Source organism: Misgurnus anguillicaudatus, chromosome 1 (assembly GCF_027580225.2).
Source record: "Misgurnus anguillicaudatus chromosome 1, ASM2758022v2, whole genome shotgun sequence".
NCBI lineage: Eukaryota > Metazoa > Chordata > Actinopteri > Cypriniformes > Cobitidae > Misgurnus > Misgurnus anguillicaudatus.
In genome coordinates this window covers 25,992,052-26,007,047 of record NC_073337.2, presented here as the reverse complement: position 1 = coordinate 26,007,047, position 14,996 = coordinate 25,992,052, and the positions used below count along the sequence as shown (strand labels likewise).

Below are 14,996 nucleotides of genomic sequence, written 5' to 3'. Positions count from 1 at the left end.
GGTAGTTCAAAAGAGCTTCTATCTGCTATAGTGACATTGAGAAAAGTAAGAGAAGGGGGGGATTTATCAAAAATCGTGTGTCAAATTTATTTTTGTTCATATCTTTAATATTGATTGAATAAGGTCACGTCAAAGATTGAAATCATAATAAAATGAACGGCTAAAATCAGACTTTGATAGCACTTTTGGGAGTACTTCGACTCGGCGCAGTAACACCCTCCCTCTCCCATTATGAGAGTGAGAAGGGGAGCGGACTTTTCAGGTGAGTCGAAGTACTCCCAAAAGTGCTATTACGCCATAAAATATAGTTCCTCTTTTAAATCTGCTTAGAAAAGCGCTACGTTTTATTTTTTACCACCAAACTTGCTCGTATAACTACTCGTCTTAATTAGGAAAAACGTTGATGTGTTTGGTCACTTCTAACTTTATCTCTAAATGGTACCATTGAATGAATGGGGCTAAGCTAAATGCTATCGAAGGGTCGCAGCTTGCTCCAGCGCTTACGTGCACGCACACAGATGATAGAGGGATGTATCAACAATTCTTAGTTAAGGTAATAACATATTTTAATATTGAAAATGAGTAGACTATTTATGTTTTATAAATTATTATACATGATCTATATTATTATTATTATTATTATATACATTATATTATACATTATTATTTTTTCTACAAATCTTCACGCTTTCCAAGATTGACATCTATTTTATAGACATACAAATTAGCCAACTTGTAAAACACGTACGAATTCTTGTGCGTTTAGGCTTTTTTTGGCTCCACATTAAAAAAAGGTTGTTAATTATTCATCACATAAATAATCCCTTTTATAGCTAAAAAACTTCAATGTCAAGATATTTCTAATGTGCATATACAAATAAGACATTTCTAGTCTGACACTTAAGTGTACAATACTGAAAGCATGTCAAAAAGGTGTTTTATCGCAGCGTTGCTATAAACGAACAATTTTTTGGTTACCAAAGACACATTTTTCATAGCTTTTCAGAGGTAAAAAGAACGTTCTTCCACTACAAAGAACCTTTTGTGCTTCGAGAACGTACAAGGGTGCTCTGTCAAAAAGTCACAAGAGCCTTTAAAGAGTAAAAACACTGTGGTAATATTGTGCTACCTGTCTAGTCTCTCATGTCAGATGCCTCAAATAATGGCGCACATCAGGGGGTGACACCACCTGTTCCTCACCCCCAAAAAAGTGGGTGTGTTGGGGGAAATCTGAAAGCAAAATATCTGCCATTTCATTCTGAATAATATGCTACATTAAAACGTTGCCATATTTCTTTTTTAGAAAACATTTTTCCATATTTTACAATTATTTATATTGGCTGGCAAATCTTGTGCATTTAATGCTTTACACACTCAAGATTCAAGGACTCGGGTTGAGATCTTTTTTCGTTCATAAGACAACAATCAGACAGTCACCTTCCTTTGCCTCTTCCTCCCTTGATGACTTGATATTGAGATAAATAGCATTCCCCGGGGTGCAACACCTGATTGCAACATCAAGTCCTCGATCATTCTGCACGCTTACGTTCACAGCATAGGGAACAACTCATTATCTCACCCGAACTGATAAATCAGATCTGTTATCTAATACCGCGGAAGTGTGCAGACAGCATTTCATGCTAATCAAATCAAAGGTCATCATCAGGAGAAATATGCTTACCCGGCAGGCCCGATGATGCTAAGGAGAATCACAAAACCGAGTGACTTTCACACATCTCTTAAAATATTAAGTTAAATAATAAACACACCCCACATATTACTGCTTAAAATGTTGATCTTTGCACTGCAGCTCTCCTCTTTTCATTCCAGGTTGCATGCTGACGCACCACATCGTTAATCTCCATCAATTGATTCGACATCAGGAAGGAGCGCTTGGGTCCAATTAGTATCGGCTGATTGTGCCTTTGCATATACTTCACGATTGCGACCTTTGTAAACTACTTTAGTGGGTGGACGGTCGTGTGATGTATTAGGGGGCGGTGGTCATTAAAGAGTTGACAGCACTAGTTGTGAATCCAAACACATGAACGTCAAGGTCCACTGCACGTCCCAAGTGCAAACACCAAATGCACACGTAAAACTTGACCTTGTCACCGGAATATAACGCTCCTGGGAACAATGTTAGCGATGTCTTAATCTGGTACATCGCATGACCCTAGCAGGTCAGAGGTCAGATGCACCTCCCGGGGTTCCTGGTGAGCACAAACAGCTGAATGACACAACGCTGTGTTCCCTGTCTCTACTAGCATGAAGAAGTAACAAAGCAATTTTTTGGAAGTTGTTTGGAAACAACATACTTTGTAGATATTCTGTGAATTAAAATGCACAAACCAGAAGCAATAAAACCCAACAAATGGAGAACGTGACAGCTCTACAAAGTAGAAAAAAATTATATTTATTTTAATGCTCATGTGCGTATTTTTAAGGAAGAAGATGACCATTTTGAAAGTCGCACTTACCAAACTATGTAAAATAATTTGAAAAAACTTTCACATTGGTACTTGAGGCATAAAACAATTGACATCTGAGATATCAGTCAGTACGGTTAAAACTTTGGATAAAAAATTTATATTTTTCATGGTAAGGTTGACATTTGCATTAAATTGCGAAATTGAGAATGTCGGCAATGACCACTTGGAAAAAGGCACTCGGTTAACTACAGTTCAGGAATTTTCTCCCAGGTCTCCCACGTGTGGAAAACTCCATATGTTTTAAACTCGCACACCTTTTTGCCTTCAGCAATAGGGAGCATACAATCCACAGCACCATATTATCTTTGTGAATTGAGACATGTTTGCACTTGCTACTACCAGAAATGACATCCGAGCTGAACGGCGGTACTGGGACAAAAAAAAAACATTTTAAAAAAGCAATTTCTTTTCTTTTTCAAAAGCAATCACTCAAAAACTTGACTTGGACATGTTATGCGTCCATCATGACCTAAAAGGCAATTACCCCCCATATTGCTGACAGTGACAAACCTCAGGGAACCTTTCTTCTGGGGACATTTCAGAGACTTTTTTAAGATGTCAAATAAATCTTTGGTGTCCCCAGAGTACAAATGTGAAGTTCTAGCTCAAAGTATAATATAGATAATTTATTATAGCATTTTAAAATTGCTACTTTGTAGGTGTGAGCAAATATGTACCTTTTTTGGGTGTGTCCTTTTAAATGCAAATGAGCTGATCTCTGCACTTAATGGCAGTGCCGTGGTTAAATAGTGCAGATTAAGGGGCGGTATAATCCCCTTCTGACATCACAAGGGGAGACAAATTTCAATTACCTCTTTTTTCACATGCTTACAGAGAATGGTTTACCAAAACTAAGTTACTGGGTTGATCTTTTTCACATTTTTTGGGTTGATAGAAGCGCTGGGGACCCAATTATAGCACTTAAACATAAAGAGGTCCGATTTTTATGATATGTCCCCTTTAAAATAAAAAAAAGGCAGTGCTGCTATAGCCATAAACATCAACAAAAATGTTATTGTAATGTGAAGTCTGTAATAGTTCCTTCATTAGAAAACAGTTTTTGAAGTAATAAACTAAGGCTATGTTTACACAACAACAACGTTGCGAAAAATAGAAAGGTTTTTCCTTTGCATATAATAAATATTTCATGTACACACACGACAATGCTGTCCAAAAGATCCACGTTTACACAAATCCGTAATGATGACTAAATCCGCTGTATTAGGTTTGTCATGCCAATAGATGGTGATGTTATCTTGTGACAAAGCACTACAAACCTAGCCTGGGTGCCAGCCCATCTTAGCTCCGCCCACAAGATTTTGTAAACGGGAAGATGGGTCTGGGGTTTCTCCGTTGAGGAGCTACTATTTTAGAACAAATGCTGGTCGAACCAATCAAATTGTCAGGGCGGGCTTTATACGATGATGGACAGATAATCAACAGTAACGTAATGAACCACGTCACCAAAGAGCGCGTGTGTTGAATGGCTGCCGCTGTAGAGTTCAGATGTGTGGATTCTGACATTGAGTCTGTTCTAAAATATATCGACAGAGCATTGATTTTAAAAGAGGAACAGAGAAACGCGAGCAGGGCATTTGTTGATGTCCTATTCGGCAAAAGTTGGTCGCAACTGAAAAGGCTAACGTTATCACGGCGATGCAACTCAGCGTGCACGACGAGATGGATATAATTAGCGGTCGTTGCCAGCTTCTTTTCGGAAGCCCGGAATCGTGGTTGCTGTAAGTGGAGGGACATGCTAGGCTCCAATATTTTCAAGCAAACGTAATGGGTATCGTCGTGGATGAAGTTCACCTATCGTACAAATGGTAAGAGATAGTCTTACTCTATGACTTAGTAAATACTTCATGTTGTGATATAAACGAAATGTTGTAAACATAATAGGTGTTGATGTACATTCGCTAACTCAGTATAATCACAATGTTGTGTCATAGCGAAATAACTAGCAGTTCGGTCAGGCTGCAAAGACGTAATTTCAACATACGTTACACACTCGGTTGCTCTGATTGGTCGTAGGTCTATCCAATTGAGTGCAGAGGCATTTTTCGGTTGAGACACGCCTCATAATTATAGCTCAATGGAGCGGTATCAAATTCTGACTAGAATTGAGTATGGCAACGTCAGGCTACTACAAACCTGCACACACATTTTTTTACAGAACGATAAATTCAAACAATCAAGAGGGATTATAAAGTAGCAAAAATTTGTAATAATAAACTCGGCAGTACAAACAAAGTCCTGTGGGTCACCATTGTTGTATCGGTTATACTCATGCATGCCTATAGACTCAAATACGACATCACCGTTAACACAAATTCGCGTTTACGCAGTTTACACGGAGACCACATGGCGCCGTTATCAAAAACGTGCACTTTGAAACCCATTTTTTCCTGCTTTCAAAGCTTTGATTGTGTTTACAGTGCGCAATATAAAACGTGTTCATGTTTCGTGTGTACAAAAACTAAAAAAAGTATTTTTCACACAATTTACTTTTCTCTATACCTCTTTTTCACGGTCCTAAAAACAGGCTAGCTTTCTTATTCTATGAAGAAAATAAAATGCTAATAATACTAGTAATAAAAACTCATATATTCGGGAAGTAGAGGACTTCCCGTCCGCTATCGGTTGTCCTTGAAAAGCGAATTCTGTTAAAGAAAATTTATCGCTTGGCATTGATCTTTGAGTTTTATAATTTTGCATCATTTATGCTCTAACAGCAACCTTACACACCAAGTAAAGTTTGAAATATGTGATCACAAAAAACAAACCCTCTTTAAAAATGTACGCTATCAGGATCCTGAAACACCATAGTCATGTAAACGAACAGCCAAACCGCATAAAACGTTCCTGTTTATGGTTGAGAGCGTCGTAAACAATGACGATTCCTAATTTTCAAAAAGCTTCCAAAACATATTAAAAACATTACTAAATATAAAACTAAACTAACAAAAACTAAATAGAACAACGTTTTCAAACAACGTGCACTAAACAGACAAACAAATAATGTAGGCTTACACTTACAACACAGCTTTCTTTGGAAAAAGTAACATCAAACTAATTATACACATTACCTTTATTACAAAGTCCAGGGCCTATATAACTTCGAAAACAGCAGCCCTAAAGTTTCTGTGCTAGGACCACAAATTAACTACTAGTAAATAATGCAGATCAAATGTCATGTGGGTTGACCAGCCTATGTCTCATTGTGCTAAAAAGGAATTACCCACTTTTCACTTTTGCCTTTTATTCCAGCCAGAGAAAAGGTACAAAATGAGGTATTGAAAAGCGTATGACGGCACAAGTAGTGATTCAGATGATGGCGATGTGATCATGTGGCTTCTGACACCTGGAATTTTTTGTTCTAGCAGCCTAACTATTTCCACAAATGTGTTTTTCAACTACAGGTCATTTACCATTCATAACTGTAATAGGTGGCAGACGTAACCTGTCCACAACTGTTTACATCATTTATGCTTTCCTGATTAATGACTCATTTCTGTTAAAGTAACACGTATGGCTGTACCGCATCAAAAACTACAAAAGCTAGAGAAACATTATTTCCACCGCATGCTAGTTTAGAGCTATTGCTGGTTAGAAGTAGTAAGTAGAAAACCACCACAGAGCCAAGCCTTAAGCCCGATTTATAGTCGTGCGTAAGTTGTACACAGTAGCTACGGCTGTGAACCGCAAGCGCTGTGATTGGTCCACCAGAACCCCTTCCCTCTGCGTCATAGGTATTTCCGTTTGTGACAGTGAAAACAAAGATGAGCCAAGTTGAGGAGTGATTTAACTCAAACTGCATCAAAAGTCGTTGTTTATTTACTTCCATCAATGCTGGTCTTCTTAAATTATACACAACAAGTTGCTGTTTCTTCTTCGTTTGTGGGTTAACTTGCTAAGCTGCTTCTTCTTTGACGTTCGGGCTGCTACTGTGGTTACACGCGTGGTTACTGCCTACCAGCGGTTTGCGCGTGTTTGCACGTCAACGCGGACGACGGCGCAAAAGTATAAATGAAAACCGACGCGGAACCTACGCCGTCGCGGCTACGCCTTAGGACCTATGCACAACTATAAAGAGCGCTTTACATCACTGTATATGTCTTATCTTTCCCAGCAACGTAAACGCAGCAGCGCCAAACACACCATCAACAATGAGGGATGTTGCATTACTATTAATTGTCATGGTTTGCGTACCTACATTGGCATCCAAACGCAGCAAACCCAATGTGCAGCTCGACGTAATTTATATAAACACTATCAATGGTCATGGCTTTGCGCACCTACCTACATTCGCATCCAAACACAGCGAACCCAATGTGCAGCTCGACGTAATTTATATAAACACTATCAATGGTCATGGCTTTGCGCACCTACCTACATTCGGATCCAAACACAGCGAACCCAATGTGCAGCTCGACGTAATTTATATAAACACAATTAATTGTCATGGTTTTGCGTACCTACATCGGCATCCAAACGTAGCGAACCGAATGTAGTGTACATGCAAGTAGCCTACATAACATATTTTATCATTTACACAGAACAATGTTAGCCTTAGCATGTAGCTACTCTCCTATTATTATGACACAAGCTGGATTTTCATCTAAAGTAAGCTAATCTTTTCATAATTTGCAAAAACAGAAAAAAAGAAATACGAATTAGGTGCGTTTCCATCGTTATTCGAGCAAATTACGGTGGTATTGGTAAACTAGAACTGGAGACAGGGCTGCATTTAGTTACGATTTGGCAAAGTTATAAATTTATTAGCAGTGCAGCTTGTAATTGTCAAACTGCTGTGCGCCGAAACATAAATGTAGATTTTGATGCAGGCACGTGCAAGAGCATTGCGACGATGTCAAGCTCAATATATACGTGAAAGACGACTTGAGCTGATACAGCTAGTTGATCAATCATATGGGTTTAATGTTCGCTACGTCAGAATTTATTCGGCAAATGCATTTCCATCTCCCATTATTCGAAAGTACTATTTTTTGCATAAATCTAAAACCACCTTAAGTAAGCGTAAAAACTTTTTGCGAATTAAGGGATTTTTCCCAAAATTTGGCGCTTTCAGCACTAGTTTCTGACGCGATACTTTAAAATGCGCATAAAATCGGAGTGATGAAAACCTATCTACAATAACCACGGCCCGAGTCCCTGACTCAATCGGTTCTTAATTCTAGGCAAGCAATGTTTTGGTGCTACTTAAGAAACACTTTTCCTGGTTCAGACCCGGTACTTTGGGTGTTGAAAAAGGAAGAAGTGATTTAAAATTAGGCTCTGGCTCTGAACCAGCACTTAAATTGCCTTGGTGGAAAAGGGGCAATTGTAGCATATGGGTAAATGGCAGGCCTGGAAAATGTCCCACAAACATAACAAAACAAGAGCATGCAAATAAAAAAATCAGCATGAATAAGAATTAAAGCCAACCTTTAGAGTCAGAGTATTCTTTACAATGAATTATTAATAGTTAAAAAACGTTTAAGCTTAAATGTCTTCTGTTATGTATATACTACGGTATATCTGCCGCAAGAGTACTTGTATAAACAGGTCTGAATGATGCAATATATCTTATTTTGGTCACATGATTACTATAACATTAAGCCAGGCCTTAAATGTGATTAAATATACCAATGATTCAATTACCGTATCCAACTCCAAGATAATAAGTTTCCCTGGTGCGCTAGCAAACACATCTATACACCCAAAACAGCAGATATTAGATACAGAAATGTGCACAAATGTTTTGTTCCAGCAACTGCAGTCATGCACAAGAAACACAGCATCTTGGAGACATAAAAAGCGTTTCCCACCATGCCCTAGATCTCACTACTACCCATTCAATACAGACACACAGAAGAAGAAGCTTGCAAACCATAGCAATTCAGCACCCGATCCAAGGACGCAGCATCATCCACGGCTTCCTGTGATATCCCTGTTTTGTATGAGGGGCTCATTCGGCCCCCGCTGGTTCCCATCAAACCCAATTACATGCCACATTGGCAGGCAGCAGGGCAGCAGATCACGAGGGCTGGCGTGCTGAAGATGGCATCAATGCTACGCAGGATTTGACTTCACATATAGTGGCATGCTGTTTCGTGTAGACAGACTCTAAATACAGGGTATCAATGTTGGACAGACACCAAGCTACCTCACGGAGTTGATATTAGGTGTTGTTGGACTCTTATTGGTTTGAAATAAGCTATTGGGACACTGCAAAAACTAACGACATTAAAGGAACAGTCTACCCAAAAATGTTGTCATAATTTACTGACTCTCATGTTGTTACAAACCTGTATAAATGAACACAAATTAAGATATTTTGGGGAATGTTCGTAACCCAACCGATCAGAAGCCCCATTGACTTCCATAGTATTCTTTTTTCCTACTATGGAAGTCAATGGTGCCCCAGATCTGCTTGATTACAAACATTGCTCAAAATATCCTAATTTGTGTTCATTCAGAAATTCAGGGTAAACTATCCCTTTAACTAATAAAATATAACATTTATTTTAAACTGTATCAAAACATGACTTATACACAAGCAACTTTAAATGAATAGTTCACTCAAAAATGTACTTTGTGATGAAATATCATGCGAAAAACGCGAGTGCCAGTGGGATTAAAATCATCACCCAGGAGTGCTTGTTTTGTTTTCAATTTCACATCATTTTCTCGAACACACCTATCATTTCGCTTTAGAAGACATTTATTAACCTACTTGAGTCATTTGGATTACTTTTATGATAGATGTATACATTTTGGGCACTACAGTATATGTACATTTTATGAAAATCTTTGTGTTCAGTTGAAGAAAGTCGGCATTAGGACGAGTGACTTTTAAGTGAATTCTTATATTTTGTGTGAACTACTCCTTTAAGGTGAGCGCATCGGTAAAACTGCTGAATGGTGAGTAATCTGGAATCATCAGAGATGAGTCATTGTGACAATGGCCGAGCATTCATGTTCAACACCAATAAGATGTTTCATCTATCCAATATAACTTCACACAAGATCCATTTAAACCGATCGCCCAAATCTACACTGTTTGCATTAGGGCCGCAGAGTATACCGAAAGTATAAGATTAGCACAAATGTCACTTTTTACGAATATATTTATATTTCCATTTAAAAAAAAAATACTAGTTACAGTTGACACAGACCTGTTACACCACATTGACATTTTTGCAATCATCCCCCAAGTATTCTTTCAAAATTAAATAAATTTATAGACTTGGTCCTCAAAAAAGTACGGAGCCCCTATCGTGTGCGCACGTGAAACACGAAACTAAACTTTTTTTAAAAATCTGCACATGAAGGTTTATAACGAAAGTTCCCCCAAATATTCATTCAAAATTAAATAAAACCAGAAAATTTACAGACTTGGTCCTCAAAAAAGTACGGAGCCCCTAAGGGGACATGGAGAAAAAAATAATAACGTTTAGTTTCACACGCGCACGTGAAACGCGAAAATTCTGCACGTTTTAACGTGAGCACGCGAACGAAAGTTTGACGTGAGCACGCAAAGAAGGTTTCACGTGAGCACGCGAACGAAGGTTTCACGTGAGCACGAGAACGAAGGTTTTCACAATTTTTTACTCCAATGTCACCGTAGGGGCTCGGTAAAAAATAATCTACAAATTTATTTTGAAATTTTAATCCTTTTACATTTTATTGAACCATACGGACACAATATAATTAACATCACGTCATTGACCCATAAATGTATATGTGTGTGTGTGTGTGTATATATATGTATGTGATTAATCACGATTAATCTTTTGACAGCCCTAGATAGCAGACTGGTAGGACAAAAATCAATGCGTTCCTTTTTTTTGTGTATTGATTACTATCAGCAAAACCATGGCTTTACTACAATAACCATGGTTTAATTATGGTTTTTAAAAACCATGGTTGTCAAAACCATGGTTATTTTGTGGTTACCATGGTTTTACTACATTAACCATGGTTTTCTGGTTTTAACTGTAGTAAAACCATGGTTAATTTTCGTAAGGGTTGGCAAGTAATCACATAGTATTTTCTTCAATATCGTGCCAACCCTAATCTCGCATCACATCAAACAATCAAACCAAATTATGCAATCCATTCAAGTTTATCAATGGTCACAGTGCTGATTTAGAGGAAATATTGCTTTCTTCATAAAATATGTATCTGCACATATTGCCAGCAACCATAAACAAGCTCCATAATGACTGTGTGTCACATTATAATCACTACACCAGCAAACCACGTGTACAAACATATTTCATCGTCTCCTATTTCGTTACCATTCTTTGATTTATAAGCTCATGTGGCGTATACTCGGTGTGTTTGCTATGAGCAAGTGCATCTGACTTCCTCTCCTGACCATTCACGAGACACGCATGGCTGTGATGGATACGATTTCATTCGGGGCCGAATCGTTTGGAAATCCAGTCGCTGTATTCAAACGCAAACCGGCCAGGATATCGTAAATATCCGTTAATAGTTGCACTCCTTATAATAACCTGGAGCTGCGATTCGTGCCCCGCGGCTACGGGGATTTTAAAAGCGAAAGAATAACACGATGTTGCATATGCCAAAGATATAATTCAAGTTATAGCTAAATAAATTCAACATTGTTGAGCATTTCACTCGTCTTTGATGTAAATAAAAGCCATGCAAACTGTCACACAACGACATACATATGGTTATCAGCCCAACCAAGTGGAAGCGACAGAAATGTCATGACTGTAGGCAACATTGTACACTGCACACTATTTATCCCTGTTTGTACTATATATACCGCATACAGCATGGCGGTATCTTAAAAACAATACACATCCAAATGCACGAAATGGGAATCCAATAAGAGACACGAGGGGAAAATGAGCATATAAACCCTTCAGATGTCGATTTCAGGAAGGACACCGGCCAAACAAGTGCATTAGGCTACTACGGGATTCCTCCTCAAGGCGGGCGCGGTGTTACCACCGCGACCACTTGCTGAACGGCGAGGTAAAAGTTAATACAACGTAGCGTGACGTTAATGTAACGTTTTAAGTATTTATCCAAACATTTCGCGCCAAACATCAACGGCGTAACAATAAACAATATGAAGCGCAACTTCGCTGAATCCCGCACGCCAAAACTATCAAAACACAGCTTGCTATACCTTCTTGGTCGGCTTGCAGACAAGCGGGGATGTTTTTCTTCCAACCCGGCATTTCTGTGGCGGCGTCGTGTGCATTCAGGGGCTAAATCTCAGGCGCATTTCAGCTCCCTCCGCGTGCATTTCCCCGCTCCTAGTCCTTCTATTGACTGGCCGCCGGTGCGATTGAACGCTCCCTCAGCCTCGTTGTGGAGCGGAGCCGAGCTGGGGGTGTAGTAGCAGACACACAAACGTGAGGTGCCCACTACACGAGAGCGACTCTAGAATATTCTCATCAATTCGTCACATAATAGCATCCCATTCCCAATATAAGGATTTACCTCACGTTACTGTTAATTGAGGGGTAAATGTGTTCCGTCGGAGGGACAGTGGAGAGTGAGTGTGTGGCCACGTTCATTCACTTCTCGATGGGGTGGGTTGCACCGACGTTGTGAGGTAACACAATTAGGAATGTGATTTATTTGGCGGTGTTTCGACGTCGATTCGCAATTTGCGCGTGCGAAATTAATCCGTGGGATTTTATTTAATGGTTGCTGCAATCTTGTAGCAATTTTAACCTTTAAGAGTAATTTTGTAGGTGGGTTTCAAGAGCCCTCTGTGGTGAACTGAAACTTTAATTTATTTCATTTGGATGGTAATTGAATTATATCTGGTTATATAACATTGTTAGACTCGGATGTTATCCATATTTATACCACACAGATGTTGAATGCTTTATTCTGTTGAGAAATGTTCCATGGGAATGCATTTTTTTCGATAAATGCACACCTGACCTGTCAAATGTCTTAAAATAACCACCAGACCAGAGCAATGTCTGTGGTAACGGTATAAGCGGAATAATTAACTAGAAAAAATCTTTAATCAATCTATAAATCTTTTTTGGCTAAGCTTTTGAATATTGTATTTGGTTAGAAATTGTTGTGGACTATGGGGGGCATTAAATGGTTAAGATCTAGTACATAAGGAATAATTGACGACCAGACATTAAATTATTAATAAATAATGCACGTGGCACGATGCCACGGCAGTGTTGGGTAAGTTACTAAAAAAGTAATGAATTACTAGTTACTTACAATATTTAATCATATAATTACATAACTGTACAAATTGCTCGTAACTCACATTTTTTTAATGTACAAAAAATATTGTAAATTGATTAAATATTATTTGTATGTAAATTTGTTATGAAATGCATTTATGCTATCTCTGTTTAGTGAATTATTTAATATTTAACAATTAATTTTCCTGGTTTCTGTGATTTCTTTTTTCACATAAAGTCGCTTTGAAACCATGTAACATTGTAAACAAAAGTGTTTAATAAATAATCTGATTTGATTAAAATAATAAAACAATAAGAAATTCTTCAAATTAATTTTTTCGGACTGATTTTTCGGCCTTATTTTAAAGGAATAGTTCACCTAATTACGAAACTTCTCTCAATATTTACCTACCCTCATACCAGTGGCGGCCGTTGACTTCTTTTTTCAAAGGGGGCGAAAAAGTTCGTCACAACATGTATGTAGCCCGTCATGTGTGTGGTTCGTAATTTCAAAATATGTTTTCTGCACATCGAGTGATTCTATGTGCATCACACATGACACTCCGAACACGTATTTTGAATTTGCGCCCCTCGAATGAGCAGTCACGATCCATCACTGCCTCATACTATCTTAAAAGTTTATAATTTTCTTTCTTCGGTTAAACACAAACAAATATTTAGCTTTTCTTAAAAGTCATTTTCTTAAATGGGAGCCAACATGGCGAAGCTCCAAAAAGCACAGGCATCCATTGTTAAGTAATCTAAATGAACCAATGTGTTAAAATATATGTTCTAAAGTAAATTGATGTTTGTTGAGAGAAAATGTTTAATGTTTTTAGCTTATTTGGCAATCAATACATTTCCTTTCCATGGAAAACACAGATCAGCGCGGCAGGACAACAGCAAATCTAATTGGGTCTTGCGTGTTTTGTGATTATCGTATGCGTGTTCATCATAAAACATAAAAACCAAAGGGATACAACATTATTGATGAGCCAAATTAATATTTGGGTAAACTATTTTTTTAAATACATTTTTTTCAGTCATTTTAACGTCTGTGGAGGCCACCTAATGGGCCATGGACGCCTGGTTGATTTCCAGTAGGCTACAGATGCATAAACATTACAGATGAATCTAATCAGTTATTAGTGAATCAGTTTAATCTGTTAAATATTTAATCAGTTACGTACAAGTCAAAATCACATTAGCTTTGCTTGCACATCAACGGATGAAGCATGGTATTAATGGGCACACCGCCAGTGACTAGCAACAGCACGGGATACCATTCATTTTTATGAAAGTTTGCCGATTTCCGGCGACACAAGCGAAGTGAGTGTCTCCAGCTACGCAACAAAGTTGAGAATAGTTTAACTGATGAACGAATTTCGGAAGAGTCATCTGTCTTTTATCAGTTGAACGCAGCATAAGTTGCTTTTTTAAAGATTATGTAAAATGCATAGTAAATTAAGTTGGTCATGTAATATTTACAGTGTATGTTAATAAAATATTGCTGGTTGCTGTCTATGCTGCTGGTCTTTGCGCAGCACATATGTCCTCCACCGGCAAGTAGACAACCACCACACAGCCATTGGGAAAACACATACAGATGTGGGTTACGAGATGCATCCTTTGGTGGGCATCGTGACGCATCATCATCGCCCTACTTTCCTCAGCCACTGCTGTTTTTGTATTCCCTCCCCCTTTTAGCTTCCCATCCATCCACTGGGGTGCCCTCGCGTGTGCTGCAGGGCGAGGCCAGGCCATAATGAGTCTGGTCAGGCAGAGGAAGGCAGTCATGGCTCATCTTCTGAATCTTTCAACCCTCCATCATTGCATACAGAGTAGTACATGATACACCATAGAGGACGTACTGTGGGGGGGTCCACTCAAGTAACATAATGCCTTTACTTAGCGGCTTATATGGCCTAATGGTTTCACTGGTGGGTGTAGACGTGAAGATGTTGAGAGGCTAGGCAGGAGTGTGGATAGTATGTAATTACACTTGGGGAGTACGCTATACTTGGAAATGAAATATCCACATGATTGCCAGGCTCATCGTTATTAACATAAATAAGATAAGTTTCAATGGTTGCTAAGCATGCGTCGTCAAGGGATGATGAAGGCCGTGTATAAAATGTTAGCATTCTGACCTCAATCTTTAAAAGGTGATGAGGGGAGTCCGGAAATTGTACTGTGCTCCCCAAGGCCATTTTTGTTTTTAGCATCATGTTTTCACAGTGCCGTGCTCTCCAATAAAGCACTTGACAAAAAGTGTTTGTTTGTTTTTGTGAAGACC

General features: G+C 38.6%; 1 protein-coding gene across 3 annotated transcripts in view; it reads right to left on the bottom strand.

Moving 5' to 3' along the window:
* grip1 (glutamate receptor interacting protein 1) overlaps positions 1–12,088 on the bottom strand; it is a 375,594-nt gene extending 363,506 nt beyond the window's left edge. The window contains exons 1-2 of one of the 3 annotated variants that reach the window (XM_055191373.2): positions 11,982–12,088; positions 11,665–11,865 (exon numbers count right to left, since the gene is read on the bottom strand). In XM_055191373.2, the coding sequence (XP_055047348.2) occupies positions 11,665–11,716 (52 nt within the window). In that variant the 5' untranslated portion in view covers positions 11,717–11,865; positions 11,982–12,088. Of the gene's footprint in view, positions 1–11,664 lie in introns of all 3 variants that reach the window. The other 2 variants (XM_055191376.2, XM_055191372.2) reach the window with 2 other exon arrangements.
* Positions 12,089–14,996: the final 2,908 nt, after the last annotated feature.